This window comes from Aythya fuligula, chromosome Z (assembly GCF_009819795.1).
Source record: "Aythya fuligula isolate bAytFul2 chromosome Z, bAytFul2.pri, whole genome shotgun sequence".
Taxonomy (NCBI): domain Eukaryota; kingdom Metazoa; phylum Chordata; class Aves; order Anseriformes; family Anatidae; genus Aythya; species Aythya fuligula.
Window position 1 is genome coordinate 12,873,473 of NC_045593.1, and position 19,670 is coordinate 12,893,142.

General features: G+C 41.9%; 1 protein-coding gene across 1 annotated transcript in view; it reads right to left on the minus strand.

Annotated features, from left to right (window-relative positions):
* Positions 1 to 19,014, minus strand: part of RANBP3L (RAN binding protein 3 like) — a 48,563-nt gene extending 29,549 nt beyond the window's left edge. The window contains exons 1-4 of the mRNA XM_032206409.1: positions 18,657 to 19,014; positions 7,771 to 7,829; positions 7,467 to 7,503; positions 6,765 to 6,842 (exon numbers count right to left, since the gene is read on the minus strand). Coding sequence (XP_032062300.1) covers positions 6,765 to 6,842; positions 7,467 to 7,503; positions 7,771 to 7,829; positions 18,657 to 18,837 — 355 coding nt within the window. The 5' untranslated portion in view covers positions 18,838 to 19,014. The remainder of the gene's footprint in view (positions 1 to 6,764; positions 6,843 to 7,466; positions 7,504 to 7,770; positions 7,830 to 18,656) is intronic.
* Between the last annotated feature and the right edge of the window lie 656 nt (positions 19,015 to 19,670).

The following is a 19,670-nucleotide window of genomic DNA, read 5'->3' on the forward strand; positions in this document are numbered from 1 at the left end:
GTTACACTCTTTTCCATACATTCTAATTAGTCACCTATAGTAATCATGGTAGTGATAACATACAGTATAATATACTATTTAACATGGTGCAATTCAGTTCATGGGCTATTCTCACCCAGTATTAAATCTCCTTGAGGTACACACCGGACCTCTCCGTTCTTTTGCATCACCCACCAAGTATATCCAGGTCCCTGAGCGAAAACAATTCCACGAATAGGTTTGCCTTTTCCTGAGGCAGGAGTAGCCCAGACTGTTTTACCCAGCATATTTTTTACATGCACTACAGGAACTTTATCCCCATCTACAGTACGTAACAGGTTTGATTGGGCAGGTCCAGCTCGGTTGGTAGATCCCCTAGTATTGACTAACCAAGTGGCCTTTGCCAAATGCGTATCCCAGTTTTTGAACGTCCCAGCGCCCATTGCTTTCAAGGTAGTCTTTAACAGGCCATTGTATCGTTCAACTTTCCCGGAGGCTGGTGCATGATAGGGGATGTGATACACCCATTCAATACCATGTTCTTTGGCCCAAGTGTCTATAAGGTTGTTTCGGAAGTGAGTCCCATTGTCTGATTCTATTCTTTCTGGGGTGCCATGTCGCCATAGGACTTGCTTTTCAAGGCCCAGGATGGTGTTCCGGGCGGTAGCATGAGGCACAGGATATGTTTCCAGCCATCCGGTGGTTGCTTCCACCATTGTAAGTACGTGGCGCTTGCCATTGCGAGTTTGAGGGAGTGTGATGTAATCAATCTGCCAGGCCTCTCCATATTTATATTTCAGCCATCGTCCTCCATACCAAAGAGGCTTTGACCGTTTGGCTTGCTTGATTGCAGCACATGTTTCACAGTCATGAATAACCTGTGCTATAGCGTCCATGGTCAAGTCCACCCCTCGATCACGAGCCCATCTGTATGTTGCATCTCTACCTTGATGGCCTGAGGTGTCATGGGCCCATCGGGCTATAAATAATTCACCTTTATGCTGCCAATCCAGGTCCACCTGAGCTACTTCAATCTTAGCAGCCTGATCCACCTGCTGGTTGTTTTGATGTTCTTCAGTAGCCCGATTCTTGGGCACATGAGCATCTACGTGGCGTACTTTCACAGCCAGGTTCTCTACCCGAGCAGCAATATCTTGCCACAATGCAGCAGCCCAGATAGGTTTGCCCCTACGCTGCCAGTTGTTTTGCTTCCATTGCTGTAACCATCCCCACAGGGCATTTGCTACCATCCATGAATCGGTGTAGAGATAGAGAACTGGCCATTTTTCTCGTTCAGCAATGTCTAAAGCCAGCTGAATGGCTTTCACTTCTGCAAACTGACTCGATTCACCTTCTCCCTCAGCAGCTTCTGCAACTCGTCGCGTAGGACTCCATACAGCAGCCTTCCATCTCCGATGCTTCCCCACAATACGACAGGACCCATCAGTGAACAGGGCATATTTCTTTTCATTCTCTGGCAACTGGTTGTACAGTGGGGCTTCTTCAGCACGACCCACCTCCTCCTCTGATGATATCCCAAAGTATTTGCCTTCTGGCCAGTCCATGATCACTTCCAATATTCCTGGGCGACTGGGGTTTCCTATTCGAGCCCGCTGAGTAATCAGTGCAACCCACTTGCTCCATGTAGCATCAGTTGCATGATGCGTAGAGGGGACCCTTCCCTTGAACATCCAGCCTAGTACCGGTAATCGGGGTGCTAGGAGGAGCTGCGCTTCAGTACCGACCACCTCCGAAGCAGATCGAACTCCTTCATATGCTGCCAATATCTCCTTTTCAGTTGGAGTATAGCGGGCCTCAGATCCTCTGTATCCCCGACTCCAAAACCCCAGAGGCCGACCTCGAGTTTCCCCAGGTTCTTTCTGCCAGAGGCTCCAGGTGGGGCCGTTCTCCCCGGCTGCAGTATAGAGCACATTCTTTACATCTGGTCCTGTTCGAACTGGCCCAAGGGCTACTGCATGGACTATTTCCTGCTTGATTTGTTCAAAGGCTTGTCGTTGTTCAGGGCCCCATTCAAACTCATTCTTTTTACGAGTTACTTGGTAGAGTGGGTTTACAATCAGACTGTAATTTGGGATGTGCATTCTCCAAAACCCCACAACACCTAGGAAAGTCTGTGTTTCTTTTTTGTTAGTTGGTGGAGACATAGCTGTTATTTTGTTGATCACATCCATTGGGATTTGACGACGTCCATCTTGCCATTTTATTCCTAAAAACTGGATCTCCCGTGCAGGTCCTTTGACTTTATTTTGTTTTATGGCAAAACCGGCTTTCAGAAGGATTTGGACTATTTTCTTCCCTTTCTCGAAAACTTCCTCTGCTGTGTCACCCCACACAATAATGTCATCGATGTACTGCAGGTGTTCAGGAGCTTCCCCCTGCTCTAGTGCAGACTGGATCAGCCCATGGCAAATGGTAGGGCTGTGTTTCCACCCCTGGGGCAGCCTATTCCAAGTATATTGGACTCCCCTCCAAGTGAAGGCAAATTGTGGCCTGCACTCTGCTGCTAGAGGGATGGAGAAAAATGCATTAGCGATATCAATTGTGGCGTACCACTTGGCTGCCTTTGATTCAAGTTCATACTGAAGTTCCAGCATGTCCGGCACTGCAGCACTCAGTGGTGGCGTGACTTCGTTCAGGCCGCGATAGTCCACTGTTAGTCTCCACTCGCCATTAGACTTTCGCACTGGCCATATGGGACTATTGAAAGGTGAATGAGTCTTGCTGATCACTCCTTGGCTCTCCAATTGATGAATTAGCTTATGGATGGGAATCAGGGAGTCTCGGTTGGTGCGATATTGCCGCCGGTGCACAGTTGTGGTAGCAATTGGCACTTGCTGTTCTTCGACCCTCAGCAACCCCACAACAGAGGGGTCCTCTGAGAGACCAGGCAAGGTAGATAATTGTTTAATGCCCTCTGTCTCTAAGGCAGCAATACCAAAAGCCCACCGGAACCCTTTTGGGTCCTTGCAGTATCCTCTTCTAAGATAGTCTATGCCAAGGATACATGGAGCATCCGGACCAGTCACAATGCGGTGCTTTTCCCACTCATTCCCAGTCAGACTCACTTCAGCCTCCAATACAGTCAACTGCTGAGATCCCCCTGTCACTCCACAAATATAGATGGGCTCTGGTCCTTTATAGCTCGATGGCATTATAGTACATTGTGCACCGGTGTCTACTAAAGCCTTATACTTCTGTGCGCGTGATGTGCCAGGCCATCGAATCCACACAGTCCAATAAACTCGATTGTCCCTTTCCTCCCCCTGGCTGGAGGCAGGGCCCCCCTAATCCTGGTCAGAATCTTCCTCGTTTCTATGTTTGAAGGACTGTCTGCTGGAAGTTGGAGCAGCAAACTTTTCGGAGAATCCCTTTTTCCTGATTGTTTTCTTTTGCAACTCACGTACCCGTGCCTCTAGGGTCGCGGTAGATTTTCCATCCCACTTTCTCATGTCCTCTCCATGGTCTCGTAAGTAAAACCACAGGGTGGCATGGGGTGAGTACCCACCATATCGTCTTCCTTGTGTGGGTGAACGCCTACCCCTGACAGCTGAGACACTGCTTTGTACAGGTGCGAAGGAGAATAATCTCTCTTCAAGTTGGTGAACCTTTTCAGAAAGTTTCTCCCAAGTGTTCTCCTTTGGTCGGTGGGCACTGGTTGGTTCAGGTGGGGAGGACAATAGATTCTCTTCAAGTTGGTGAACCTTTTCAGAAAGTTTCTCCACAGCTGAGACGCAGGCCTGTAAGGAAGAGGAGAGACTTTCTTCGTACTGCCGGAGTTGTTTAGCCGCTTCACCCACTGTGGGTTCCTCATCCTCTTTCCAGGCCATTATTGCCAATGAGCTGGCATATGATGATGGTGCACTCCGTACAAACTTCCGCCACATGGGTCGTGTACACTTGACTTCATCTGGATCTGTGGATGTTTGTTTGAGGTCTGGATCCTCATAAATCACTTCCCGTACGGCTAATTCCCTCAGGTACTGGATTCCCTTCTCCATAGTGGTCCACTTGCCTGGTAGACATAAAATATCTTCCTTGAAGGGATACCTTTCCCTCACAGCTGAGAGGAGACGCCTCCAGAGGCTGGTGGGTTGTGCTCCATCTGCAATTGCTTTGTCAATGCCGGCGTCTCGAGCAAGGGATCCCAGCCGCTTGGCTTCCCTGCCGTCTAATTCCACACAATTGGCTCCAGAGTCCCAGCACCGGAGCAGCCAGGTGACAAGCTGCTCACCTATACAGCGACCAAAATCTTTTCGCACATCTCGTAGCTCGCGCTCGTTTAGGCTTCAGGTAGTTACTGTTGCTCTTTCGGCATCCTCATCTTCCTCCTCCTGAATCCTTGACGGCCCAGCGTCGTCATCATCTTCGTCATCTCTATACTTAGTTTTGGCAGAAGCCTTACCTGGATTGGCAGAAGACTCTCTGCGTTCTAAACGACTTGAATTTCTATACCATATTTTCACCTTCTCTACAGGGGCAGCTTGCACTGCTACTGCTCGTTTCTCTGACTTTGTTACAGGGTCTGCCACAGGGGTTGGAATGCCCTCTGCAGGGTCAACTTGCACTGCTACAGCTCGTTTCTCTGACACGGCCACAGGAGCTGGAGCGGCTACAGGAGCTGGAGCAGTTGCAGGAACCGGAGCTGTAGCGGCTACAGAAGCTGGAGTTGGAGCTGGAGCAGTTGCAGGAGCTGGGACTGGAGCAGCAGTAGGAGCTGGAGCTGGGACTGGAGCAGCAGTAGGAGCTGGAGCTGGAGCGGCTTCAGGAGCTGGGACTGGAGCAGTTGCAGGAACTGGGACTGGAGTAGCGGCCGGAGCTGGAACTGGAGCGACTGCAGGAACTGGGACTGGAGCAGCTGCAGGAGCTGGGACTGGAGCGACTGCAGAATCCACCGTAGGGGTCACAGTGGCCGTTGGATCTGTCACAGGGTTTGGAGTGGCCGCAGGGTCTGTCACTAAGTTGACAGCAGTATCAATGGCAGCTCGATAGGCATGAGCCAGGCCCCAGCACGTTACAATGATTTGTGTTACTTTGGAACTGCCAGAATCATTACACCTTTTTTTCAAGCATTCTGCCAGTTTTTGAGGATTTTGCCATTGTTCAGGGGTGAATTTCCAACACACTGGGGGTGCCAACTGCTCTAGATGCCTGCCCATATCCACCCATACTCCCTGCCACCCACAACTATACTGCCTCCGGGCAGATCTCCGGATGAGCTTCATAAGTAGTTGTTTAACTTTAAGCAGAATCTGAAGTGCATTCATGAGGCAGAACAACAAGACTATGGTATTCTGAGTATTCCAGAAATATTCAATATCTTGGAGAGCTATTGTGACAAGCTCAGGGGATAAGAGGGTGGTGAAGGAGGAAGGCAGAGTGACCCAGGAGGATACAGGGGTGGTGAAGGAGAAAGGGAGAGTAAGCAAGTAAGGAAAAATATCCTCCCCTTTCCCCTCCACAGATTGACTCTCTAATGGAGAAAAACAATAGGTATAATTGCTAATAGTTCCCAAGATGCTGTTTCCAAAGTACAGAGTCCACGATGTTACTGAGTATAAATACCAAGTTAGAGTCATGACCAGATATTTTATCGTCTCATAAGCCATTGCTATAACACTTAGTACCATAATGGTCTGAAACCAGGGCCCGGAGAGGAGAAACAACACTACAGAGAGCAAATACGGAAAATAATGTACTATAATACTCAATTTGGAAAACAGGCGCAGCAGAGTTGTGATTAAAGCAATCAGCATCATGACAAGTGACTATTAAGCAGGTCTAATCCTTACACCAATTTTAGTTTAACACACTCTGATCAGATCTGCCGTTATCTCAACCTTTCGGGCCCCACGTTGGGCGCCAAAAAGACTGTCGTGGTTTAACCCGACCGGCAGCTAAACACCACGCAGCCGTTCGCTCACCCTCCCCCCCTCCCTCTCTGGGACGGGGGAGAGAAATGGAAAGTGAAGCCCGTGAGTTGAGATAAAGACAGTTTAATAAGACAGGAAAAAAAATAACAAAATAATAATAACAATAATAATAATGATGATACAATGGTGATAATACGAAAGTAATAATAGTATGTACAAACAAGTGATGCACAATGCAATTGCTCACCACCCGCTGACCGATGCCCAGCCTAACCCCGAGCAGTCCGGCCCCCCTCCCCCCGGCTAGCCACCCCTATATATTGTTTAGCATGACGTCAGATGGTATGGAATACCCCTTTGGCTAGTTTGGGTCACCTGTCCTGGGTCTGTCCCCTCCCAGCTCTTACTGCACCCCCCAGCCTGCCCGTTGGCAGGGCAGAGCAAAGGCTGAGATGTCCTTGGCTTAGTATAAGCACTGCTCTGCAACAATTAAAGCATCGGGGTGTTATCAGCACTCTTCTCATTCTAAGCCAAAACACAGCATTCCACCAGCTACTAGGAAGAAAATTAATTCTGTGCTAACTGAAACCAGGACAACATCTCATTCCTTTCCAGCCCTCCTCCTCCACTGACTGTGTGAGCAACTCAAAGAAACTGTATGAAATCTACACATTTTTCAGTATTTTATACAATACTATGTAAATATGGGAAAACAATTTATTTTTACTTTAAGACCTTTTTATTGGAAATTACCATCGAAGTTTATATCAGTGTTTAAGTCTTCATTTCTACAAAGCAGAAACATTTATTAAATAGGAAAATACCTTCTCTTCTTTACCAGGTAAGAATACAGAACTATGGTAATTAAAACATGATTGGATCTAAATAGCATACCTGTATTAGACAGTGAGTTAGACTTCTGAAAAGTAAAAGATGATGATCTTGCACGTTTTCTGGAACAACAGATGAAATCTAAAGAAAGTTAAATATAATGTTCTGCGAGTACAGATTTGCAGGTGATTTCAGCATAATGTTATTATACAGAATTAAAACTTGAACACAATAAATTCTAGGAATGACTTACAGGAACAGCCTTAAGGCAGTACCTAAAACCAAAAGAAGGTCTTAGAATCTCAATCAACACCTGGTAGAAAGCCCTAGGGAATCTTCTTTCTTTCTTTCTATTAAGTTCAGGGGACCTAAAATCAAGCACTTAGAATCAGATTACAACAGCCCATAGGCTCAGAGGATTTTAAATATGAGAAATAACATTATGCTGTGGCCAAAACAAATAGGAAAGGGCAGATAGGAGCAAATGTAGCTGATGAATATACTTGGCTCCTTTTCAGGGCTTCTGGAGTTCAGCTTTTTGGTAAATATGAGAGGTAAGAAGCCAAGAATTCTTGAAATAAGACAGGGGAATTTACATTAGGACATAATAGGTGGCTCTACAACCTATGTAGTCTAAGTCTACTAACAGGAAATTTGTCCTGGCTCATACAAAATAAAGGTCCAAACACTATTTTCACAGGCAACAGTCAGATCCTATGAATAACTCAGTGTATTATTATACTGCTTCAGTGAGGTGGTTATTACCATTTTCAGCTTTGCAAACTGGGTCCTCTGCCGGCCGCTGGAAAAAAAATATAAGTGTGGAAAGGTCAAGGAGAATAGAACAGCCATTTTCTAGAGCAGGACACAAGGTACATCAATCCAACATATACGTATTAAAAACAGTCTCGTATTTGCTTTCCACTATTCCTTGTTCTATTTTGATCCCAATTATTACAAGTCTTAATCTGAGCTAAAAATTTGATTTACTGTAAGGATCATTGTTTATAGAATCCTCATGTCTCATCATTTTTGATCAACTGTGCAAAACAAAAGTTTAAGTTTTTACCTTCAAAGGACGGTCCTTCTTTTCAAACACAAACGTTGGATGGGCAAGCACTGATCTCTCTGGAAAAGAGATTATTTTTAATAACAATTCCATAATAGCACTTCTCAACTGTAGTTCTAAAAGCGGTATGCAGCAACAAGCAAGACTTTATCTCTTTGTTACAAATGAAAAAAACAAAAATTTGCAGTGATGCACAACACAGTCCATAAATAAAATGCTAGTCCACAAATCCCAGTGCAGGTTTGGCATAACTAGAGTCCACACAGTCTGGTCTTATTTTTTTTTAATGCTTGTTTTAGCTAAAAATAAAAAAGTTCCTTTAGCCTTTTCAAACAACATGTCTGATTATGTAGTCTAAGCAAACTTCAAACTTGCAGTGGATTTCCATCAGGATAACAGAAATGATTTATGGTACAACATAATTGTAGTAACTGCTTGGTTTTTAGACCCCATTAAGCAGTAAATTTGGAAATCATATTTTCTTCCCCTCGTGTTCTGTATGGTGTTCATGCTTATGCCCCTAAGAAATCAGAAATAATACTGCATTTAATTTTGATGGATGTAAATTTGGACCATTGCTACCATTACTGTAATGCTGCAACAATGTCCAAAGAGCCTGACAGCTTCTACCCATTTTTTATAACATTCACTTGCTACTGTACAGGATCCTGGTTGTGCTAAGTCTCTTGTTCTCCTAGCCAGCATCATTTCTCTCTTCCAAATTCTTCCCTCAACTTTATTTCTTATGATATCACAGTATCTATTTTGAAATCAAAGAACAGAGATGGTCCTCAGGACAGACATCCTATTTCTCAGACACATCAGCTGTACCTGTGCCATTCCTGTCAAGGGCTTGTCTAAGATCTAACATGTTCCTGAACCCTTATCACAAAGGATAATTCACAACCTTCCAGTCAATGTTCAGTTACATTCCCTGAACAAGGACGGTGATTCATTCCAAAATTGTCATCAGAATTTTTTTTCCTAATATCAAGTCTGACACCCCTCTTCCCTTCCTGCAATTTAAGTATGTTCCCAGTGGACTTGGGAAACAATGCATTCCTTTCTTCAAAGCACTTGTAGATGTTCAAAGACTTAAAAGTCTCGCCTCATTTTTTCTATCTCCTGAACAATTATATCACTCTGTCTTTACAGGCATATGTTCTAAATATGATTCTGGTTGCTCTTCTCTGGACTTACTCCAATGTCACATGTGAAGTGAATCACCCAAGACTGCACAAGAAATGCAACTAAAACCTCACCAGTGCTACGTAAAGTGGAAAGATTATTAATCATTTTACATATGCCATTATTACTACTGGTTTCCCATCTCTCATGTCAGTTCTCCCCCAGTATCTCATAAGCATGGTTTTGTTGATTCATAATGCATGCATTAGCCACAAAAACCTGTGGATACAAAAAAAAAAAAAAAAAAAAAAAAAAAAAAGTTTGATGTGATTTGCTCTTGACAAATTCATGCTAGCTGTTACTTTACACTTGATTATCACCTACATGCTTACATCAGAGTGAAATATTAAATACAGACTTTATGTATTTATTTATTGTATAAGAGAAAAAAGAAAGGAAGTATGTCTAACTTTTGGAAACACAAAATCCAGTATATTGAGTCACTGAATGCTTATGTACGTGTTTAAGCATTACCATGCTTAAATTAAGTGCATAAGCAGTATAAGACATATAAGAAAACTGTATGAAGTGAATGTCTAATGTCAGTTTTAATGCATGTGTACAATATATAAACATATGAAATTCTAGAGATCTAAATCTACTCTCATGCATAGCTCTGCATTCATTAGATATGACTGAAAATAACTTTGGATACTTGCTCTTATTTTTTTAATGAAACATTTTTAAAAATACATACATGCTCCGCACCAAATTTAGTGTTGATTTTAGAGTTCATTATTTTTACATCTTCCTTACATGACTTCTTCAGGCTACTCATTTTACTAAGAATGAGACCTTCATAGCTTGTGCAAGTCTAACAGACTACCTTGGTTGTCAGAGTGAAAGAAACTTCTTTTCACCACTACCACCATTTAATCACCCATTTATTGTGCCAAAAAATAAAAACAAAAAGAAAAACAAAAACAAAACCACTAAAGAGCAAAGAATCAGATGCAAGTATTTTCTTAGACCACCACATACACAAGTCTTAATAGTTTGAGATGTCTGTAATTGGAAGTCAAAAGAAACAACACAGTTCTAGGCATGAGATATCTGACCTGCTCCAGTTGTGTATGTTAGGAGATGAATGGTGCCCTAAATGCATGTATTTCTCTCCATGGGTAATGAAGACAGACTAGCATGATTACTGAATTATATGACCGGCCTTTTGCCAGAGAAATCCTCCACTTGAGATCACGTTGGCTGACATGTTACAGAATGCATACCATACCCTATTTTTTCGGCCAGGGAAGTGGTTGAGTCACCATCCCTGGAGGTCTTTAAAAGACATTTAGATGTAGAGCTTAGGGATATGTTTTAGTGGAGAACTTGTTAGCGTTAGGTCAGAGGTTGGACTGGGTGATCTTGGAGGTCTCTTCCAACCTAGATGATTCTGTGATTCTGTGATTATACCAAAACATCTGTGTGAAAATACATAGATTGTTATTTTTACCTTGGCTTGCCCACCTATCTGTGACCAAACCACGCCAGCATTGGTATCAGTTACTTAAAGGTTTAATAAAGCAAACATTAACATAGAGGAATTAAAAATCACTATATATATGTGCGTGTGTGTGTACATATGTTCAAATACTGGCAACAATTAAGAAAAAAGTAAACATTGTTAAAATAAATGCTGCATGTATGTAAGCTGGGGCAAAAAGCAAGACACTATTATATAAATCCAGTAATCTACAGACACAGCAGTAATAGCTCATAGCTTTGTCATTGTCCCTGAAGTTAATTTTGTACTTACATGGGCATTATATGCACAAAAAGGACTGAATTTAGCAAACTTGGTATCCTTAACAATGAAGATCTGATTTGTCCTTAATAGGGAAAGCACAAAAAAGCTCACATTGTTCAACTCCAAAAAAAAGATTATTCTCTGTCACTGAAAGTTAAAGAAAATTTCTTTGTGTTTGCAGCTGGTGGTCCATGACATGGCATGAGATGGAGCAATTCCACTGCTATTCACTAGAGGGGAGTGGCACACATAAACAAAAAGTATTTCATTGAAATATAATTACTCAATGTAATAGGCTTTTTTCCTGTCTCCTTAAAAAAAAAAATAAATAATAATAATTAAAAAAAAAAAAAAGCATGAGGTACTTCTATTCCTATTGAATGAAGGAAAAACTCAAAAATTAAAGCACCTTCATATTCTCCACAGTCTTATCAAAGCCTACTTGCTAGCAATATTTTTAAAGGTACATTTGCTACTCTAAAGCATGGAATTAGCAGAGTCAACTCCTGTGAAAAAAAGAACTGAGTTTCTATCACAGAGTTATTTTTTGCTGGAGTTAAAAGGCTGTAAGGAGTTTGCAGGAATTAGGAAAGTTCACTGCAAATTAAACAACAACTAACAGTTTTAAACCCAGAAGTCACTAAAGAAAAAATCACAACTGCTTGATTTCAAAAGAAAAATGTTTAGCTAGAATATAATGGTATCCCATAAAGACAAACATGCATATTTTGATCTTGCAGTAAATACAAAAAAGATACATTCCATCAACTGCTTTAGAACCAAAGGGTAAATTTCCTTGCTCTAAGGATACTTAATCAGAGATTGCTGACGCTGCCACAGTTACTTAACATTTTCAGAGAACTGTGTTGCATCTATCCAAGAAAAACGAGAAAATATTTTTGTAATTCCTGGAAAGTATTCCATGTAGCTCATCAGTAAGATCCTCACTCCTCAATGAGGCCATTCATAACAGAGCTTTAAAAATGTATTTGTATTAGCTATGCATATAACCTTTGGATCAATTTCCAATTATGTTTTAAACTTTTCAGATACCTAAACACAAAATATTTGCAGCTAACCCCCAAGGAAAAAGCAAAGCAGAATTACTTGTGGATCTAATACAGCATCAAAAAACAGCATCAAGGAGTTACCACAATCATGTCAACATGCTAATTTTAACACTGGCGAGCAACTCTGTGTTTTTCTCCTTGTTTTTCTGACTTAAGGTTGCTGCTGCCAGGGTGGACAGCTGTGTGCTGGGAGAAGGAGGAGAACCGCTTTTGCAACCTCCTCTCCTGGCAGAGGCAGGGGGCACCCAGCCAGGCAGAGCCTGAGTCTGTCCCGGGGACCAGGCAGCAGCAGCCAAGGCTGGGTGCAAGCAGACACCAGGGAAATGGGGTGGGCTGGAGCCGCCCCTCCTCTTTGTCACCAGCAGGACGCAGACAGACAGAGGCTGGCTAATGCCTGGTTAAGACTGGGCCGCTCCAGTCCTCAGCAGCTTGGTACTTCTGGACAAAAAAGGCTGTTGGAAAAGTTACCAGAAAAACCTGCCAAATGGGCTGCCTCTGGCTGCTGGGACTGCAATAAACCACCAGCCTCAGCCAAGAGTCCAGACGCAGGACCTGTCTGCCTGCCCATGAATAATCACCAGGGATTGGGCTCTCTTTTCCTCGCTACAGTTCCCCTGAAGCTGCTGAGTTACAAAGGTCTTGGCCTAATGTTTTCTACATCTGAAGTTCAAAATAAGCCTGTGCCTAGAAGATACATTAGAAACGCCTAGTTCCCTTGGCTGAGATCTTATCTGCGTGACCTCCTGGCTCCGGCCTCCTGTCCTGCGCAGAAGCACTAGCAGAAGTGCTCTGGTCTGAGCGCCCCTACACAGAAGGTGCCTGGCTCTTCGGGCTGGTGCTTGCTCTGCTCTGCTCACCCAGTGCTGGGATCCCTGCCCCACCAGTCTGCTCAGCGCACTGCATTAGCACTGACCCTGCAGGTGACTGGTAAATTACACTGGTCCATATGCTCAGAGTGAGAATGCATTTCTTAAGTGGAGTTTGAAAGAAAATGCAAAGATGCATTTTGGGAGAGATAATTGTGCTGCCCAAGTCTAGGAAGCACTGGTCAGAATAATGTGTCAGAAATCATGTAAAACCGCTTTCAACAGCTTTGCAGGTATCCCAAGAGCCAGCACTGCCCATGAGGTGTATGTGTGTAGCTAGAATATAATGGTATATCCATATAATGGGTATATATGCCCATGAGGTGTATGAGGCCTTTGCTGTGACGTTCCACTCTTCCCTTCTATTGCTTTTACTTTAGAAACTTCAGAAAATATATGTTAAAAAAAAATAATATATATATATATATATAAAGGCAGGACACTGATGGTTTTCGCTATTTTAGAGTTATTATTATTATTATTGCTCCATCTTGCACAAAGAACAGATAAATGGTATCTAACCTTCGAGAACTAAGGACAGCATGGATACAATCCAAACCAAACTCTCCAGTTTTCAGGCAGAAGGAAAACCTATGTCAGTGCTATGTCTCTATTCCTTCCAGAGCAAAGCAAAAAAAAGCCAAAACAAAACAAGAGTTTAAGAGGGTAAAATACGGCATAAGGCATTTGTAATCTCAATAGAAGGTTTTTATTTCTAACTTTAAAAGCGTTATTTTTTCATGTTGAGATTCAAAAGGAAATAAACGGTTGCATCTTCATTATCTAACTTGCATGTTTGCTGCAGTTTGAAAACGTAATTCATATCCATACCAAATATTTTTGTATTTAAAGTTAGAAACCTATTATAAAAATAACAGAAAAAAAAAGTTACTTTCTCCTTCAAATTTGTGTTCTGTTCAAATTTATTTCATTGACTAGTGCTCCTCTCCAGCTAATTACAAAACTGAGTAGCTATATTTAAGGAATTAGGATTTCTGTGGTGTCACAGGTATGCAACATATCCCAGATTTTTGAATTCCTGCCCAGTGACTAGCCAATACCTACTTCAGGGACTAGTTAGCGTTAAGAAAGCTGTAACCCATTTTCCAGTAAATTAACCAAGTACTTTTCAAAATATGGAAGTGTCCACACCTTACATTGTGTTCTGCATTTCTGCTTTCTATTAGGCTTTAAAATCAGGCTTAACTGAAAGCAATATGAGAAACTGTACTTTAAAGATTTCACTGCAAAACTAGCAATATTTTTTTTTTTTTAATGCTATTTGTCATTTGAGTGCCATTTGACTAGTTAGGTGGCAGGACTCTCATGTTTATATTGTTTCTTCCCACAGTTTCATACCAAGAATTTCTTTAAATCCCTAATGTCAATCCAGTGTGCCTGAGCTTTTATTGTTCCCAGAACTGTATGTATTATTTGTATAACTCTTTACAAACAACCAATCCTGACATCAGATATTTCAGGTTAGGTTAGCTACAGAACTGAATCCTTTACACCTTTTTCAGTTTTTTTCTAAACCTGAAAAAAAAAAAAAAAAAAAGTAGTTCATAATTTCCCTTAAAGATGTAACACTGATGACAAAAGCTAATCCATAAAAAATTCTATTTCTCCCTAATTCCTTGAATGAAAATAATAGCTTATACCTCTTTGGGCTTTGTAACCATTTCATGTGGACCTCATAGGAAAACTTTCATTCTAAAACAGAAACTATAATTTTAACTTTGCACGGTAAAAAATGACAAATAAATGAATAAATAAATACTTAAAGATCATTTTCTTGATTTATCTCCGAATAATCTCACTACCAATATCTGTCCAACAAAACCTTCAACTGTGTCCAAAACTGTTTCGCTCACATCTTAGTAAGCGTTACACAACACACAAAAACTACTGCATTCAAATGTAAAATCAGAGAATCAAGTTACTACATTGAGAGATTTATATGATATATGTGATGCAGCATTAGCAAGTTTCTTCACTGATACACTGTATCATGAATTTCATTAGCTTTGTATATTTCCACTGTAATTTGCAAACTAAAAGTACAGATCCTTCTTCATTTTGATGTTACAGCTTAGGTTGATAGTTCCCGACTCACAGAACCCAAACCAAATGAAGTTAAGCAGTAACATAGAAGCTGTGTGTAACATTGTTTTATTTGTTTCACAAATAACTAAGCAGGGATATGCAATCAGGCAGGAAGTTTAAGGGAAAAATAGGTTTCCTGTAATTTGAGTTGTTACATTGCCAAAGGTAATTTTACATTACTGAAATACTAAGGAAAAAAAAAAAAAAAAAAAAAAGGCCTTCTGCCATTTATGAATATAAGTTGTTCACAGCAATTACTTGAAAAAAATAAAAATAAATAATATGCCTGTTATTTTGTGGGAATATATATGAAGAAAAAGAGAAATATAAAAATAAAATAGCATATAAGTGGAAGACATAGATCCAGAAATCACAGTTTCTTCCAAGAAAATGGAAATATTTTGACTATACCAATTGATGATCCATCCATTACCACTTTGCCTCAAGGACCATCAGACTTAAACTGTGTACTATTATGACCAATTTTTCTCCAATAAGCTTTAAAAACACAGAAAACTACCTGTACTTCAGATAATAAAACTGCAGTGTTGGGCAGAAGAGAAATATATACAAAGTATGGGGTAGAATGAATTAACAAAATACTTCGCTATCCAAGCTTAGATTCATGTTTAAATATTGTTTCCCTTTTTTAATATATACATAGAAAAAGACATCTGTCTATTTCCAGAGTTGGACCGTTTCCATCTATCTATTTTTTGGTGAAGAAATAGTAAAACGTTCTGACTAAGATCAGGGTTTTCCAAACTTGCAGTAGAACTGTGGTTCCAGTTTTATAAATACTCACTGAACTTTGCAAGATAAAGCAGAGTCCATTCACAGCCAAGTGAGAGTGCAACAAGGCTGGCAGCCAAGATCTCAGTGACCTCACTATATAATACAGGCTACCCTGTGCCAAAACTTAAATAAGGAAGATGACATAAGGCAAAATAGAGATGTCTTAGAACACTACATTAGGCACAAGCCCAGTAAAATTCACCAATTTTAGGAGGTACAGAAAAAGCTTTTAAAAATTTCACTTCTCTGATCCTGAATAGCTTGGCTGTTTGTGGAAGCACTGAGCAGCTGAGAACTGTTGTGGAATGCACATGCATGACTGGCTGCTCAGCACCTTTGAAAAATCAGGTCACCTTTTTTAAGAATCTAAATACAGACCTGGAAACCTATTTTTAGATTTCCACTTATTATTACCCTTTGCACTTTTGATTTCTGTATATGAAGTACATTCACTACTGTATAGGACAACTCTCTCAAAAATCAAGATATTTTTTCTACCAATTCATAAAATTATTTTTAGTGCCAAGATGACAGGATTTTCCAAGCAACTTTGCATTAGATTTTATTTTTTTGCTAAGATATTTTGAGACATGATTGATTAATTTATTTACATCTAAATCCCTTCTACCTGCATGCTGTTTATTTTTGTTGTTGTTGTTTCTGTTGTTTTTTAATCAGGAACCACAAAAAAAAAAAATAAAAATCAAATAAATCTGATCCAGTCAAACCTTCAGTACTAATCAGAAGAGTTTTCCACTGGCAGAGATATAAAAGACCTTCTTCTACTGACATTCAATACATATTTAACCTTTTATTTTTATATAGTCAACAGGTTTTCAGGTTCAGCATCTTAGTAATATTGCCAAACTTGTAAGCTAACTGAAAATTTACATTTAGAACACTCTTCTAGTGAAGAATGTCAGCGAATCAATACATTTGCAACAAGTACTCGTGAATTCTGAATTTGCAAAAATGTTCAACAGAATATGTTCTCAGTGACTGCTCCAAAACCATGCCAGAGTGCTTTATCTGAAGAAACAGCTTCAGCACTATTGAAGCATATAAAACACTTCAAACAAATGGAGATGAATTTTTTGTTAAACCTTTAAATGTATACTGTATGTATTTCAGTGCTTGCTACAGAAGCGACTGTATTTCAGTGGTAAATGCTGAACACAGCACTGCACACTGTTCAGACTCCTTGTATTAAATATATTACCAAGCACATTGCTTTCCTGGGACTCACACAGACTCCTGCAAATTACAGCTTGGGGAAGTGATAGATTACCTCACACATTCCTGTTTGGATCAACAGTGAGTACATTGTCAAGTAAGTGTTTCATCATATGCAGGATGCGGAAAGGAAAAGTTCATCCAACTGACTATTGCAAAATAAAACTTCTGGAAGAATTTGTGCAAGGGCAGCTTTACTGTACGGTTAAGACTCTTGCACATTCTTTGTCATACAAATAGTTCATAACCCACATAAATAATTTCATTGTCATCAGTGAGAGGAACTATGATAGCAAGGATTCTTCATCCAGGCAAAGTTGTGCAAAATCAGGCCCTAACATTTTTAGGCATCTTCAGCCTCTCTTCAGTCAGTCTTCTAAATGCTGCAGAATCTAAATACAATTTTCTTGTTCAGTGTCGAAAGGGTTCTTCTACCCAAACAATTCCACTTATGACTCCTAACTTCACTATGGGTATATAGCATTCGATATGAAATTTAAAAAATAAAATAATTCTTCACTTGAGGCATGGACACTCAGCTGACAGCCTGTAAAAGGGTTTATAAACACAGTGTAGCACATCACACACATGCATCTCTGTAGAGCACAGTCCTCACCTTTATACAGGCAAAATGTAAAAGGCATTAAAACATCCAAAAAAATATCCTCCCCCAGCAATACTTAAACAGAATTTTTAAAGAAAAATGAAACCTTAACTGGCTTTATTTCAAACGCCTGAGTGAAGAAAATATTTTGGGGAGTGTTGTCACTAAAATGTAATTCTAGCAGTGATGCAAAGCCAGAAGTAACAGTATCACTAGACCAGCAGGACTGTGCCAAGGTACATAACCAAAAATTGTTTTATAAACACTGACATTTCCAACACCCTCGTACTCAGCATTTTTTAATAAATCATAAAAGCCTGTAAAATACGAATTGCAAGGGCTATAAAATCCATTGCCATATAAAGGTTTACCAATTTCAGGGCACTGTACCAATATTAAATTTCATAAATCCTTACAAAGTAGCATAGAAATAACACTCATGTTGTTTGTGCAGATAGTAAGGCTGTGACCCAACAACACTCACACATCCTTTAATTTGGGGCATATAAATAAATGGGAGTATGAGTGCTCAAACCTAAGCACAAACTAAAAGGGCTGGTTGATTGATTAATTAACTTGAACATGCTAAATTAGTTGTAGCATCACATAGACCTTGAAAGTGTACACTTCCCCCTGCTGTTTTTATTTCATTCATTAACCTGTGAGGTAGAAAATGATTGGTGGCATCACCTGCAAAGCGTGCTGAATATAAACACTTCTTTCTTTAAGCATCCCCTTAAAAATGTGATCGTTACAATTTCATTTGAGTCATTCTCAAATCCTGATTCTGCTCACCATGTAGATGACAGAGGATTTGATGTCCACCTCTGCAGTCCCGCACCTCTCGGATGAGCGAGGCTGGACCAGTTCTGCTCCCAGTGCCCCAGTGCTCAGAGCAGAGTAGGGGTGGGGATGTGAGCACTTTTCCTATCCGCTGTCAGGTCCAGCATTTTGGGAAGGTACAGGAAGTTCAGGTGACCAGGGATTCAAGACTACTAAAAGCAAGTAGAAACCACTTTGGGGTGCTCTATTGATAAATCCCCAAACATGCATTACCTGGTACTGTCTTTTGCTCAATGGAAACGCAACTCGGTGATTTCTGTCAGACCACCACCGGGAACTTACAATAAAGATAACACACCAGACAAGCTGTGTTTGGCATTGCCAATACCACTTGTCACACAAAACACTTTGTGTTAGCACTATCCCGTTCCCCATAAATGCCCTTCCGGGGGTGCACACAGCAGACGTGCAAGAGCCCAGCCAACAAAACCTACCTGTGCAGCATCGTTCCGTGGGACTTAAGGAGTCACCGGGCCAGCCTCTTCGCTTGGCGAGGTCAGGTTTTGCCTTCGCGACGTGCCCGGGTCTGACTGAAACATCACAGCCCGCACAGGCGTGCTGCCTGCCTGCGTATGAAACACCCCTTTCGCACGCTGGAATGGGTTGGTTTCTCATTATGATGAAGAAGCACCTTCATACACACACATATATATATAATCGTATAAATGGGAACAGGGACTAGAGCTTTGGATTTGGTCTCATCAGCTCTCTCCTCGCCGACCCCGGCACTCAGGCGGGCAGAGAGGCCCCGCCGCCAGCAGCCCTCACGGCCGCCCCAACGGCCGCAGCGGCGCCTCCTGCCGGGGTGTGCGGCCGGCGGGGCCGTGAGGGGGCAGCCCGCGGAGCGCCGCTCTCGAGGCCGGCCTCTGGGAGGGGACACGCAGAGCCCAGCGGCTCGGTGCCTCCGGGAGGGCGGAGCGGCTGCCCGTGGTGGTTATCGCCAACGGGGGGGGCTCTCGGTGACGGGGCGGGGAGTGCCGGTTCGAGGCCGCCCTCCCCGGGAGCCGCCGTCTCCTCCGCCCCTCAGCGGGGGCCGCCATCTCCTCAGTCCTTCAGCAAGGGGCCGCCGGGAGCCTCGGGCAGAGCCGGCGGGCGCGGCTCCTGTGCGCGGAGGACACAAAAAGACGGGGAAATTAAATGCGAAGCGAAGCAAGCACGGTGTGTAATTACTCCCACGCTGGCACAAAGCAAATGCAGGGGAGGTGTCGCGGTCCCCACCTTGCAGATGCACTCTGCAGCACGTTTATGAAGCCTAACGTGAGTCCCTCGCTGGTCACTTAAGTGGTAACAGCCCCAAATTCTGCAGCTCCAGGGGCATCGTGCTGCAAGACTAGCGTTAAACTGCCTCTAATCCTAAAAGTTCAAGACATGAAGGTAGGAATTTGCTAAAGGTTTATGGGAACCATATGGCCAGTCTAGTTTCTCAGAACAGCTGGAGCAGATGCTTT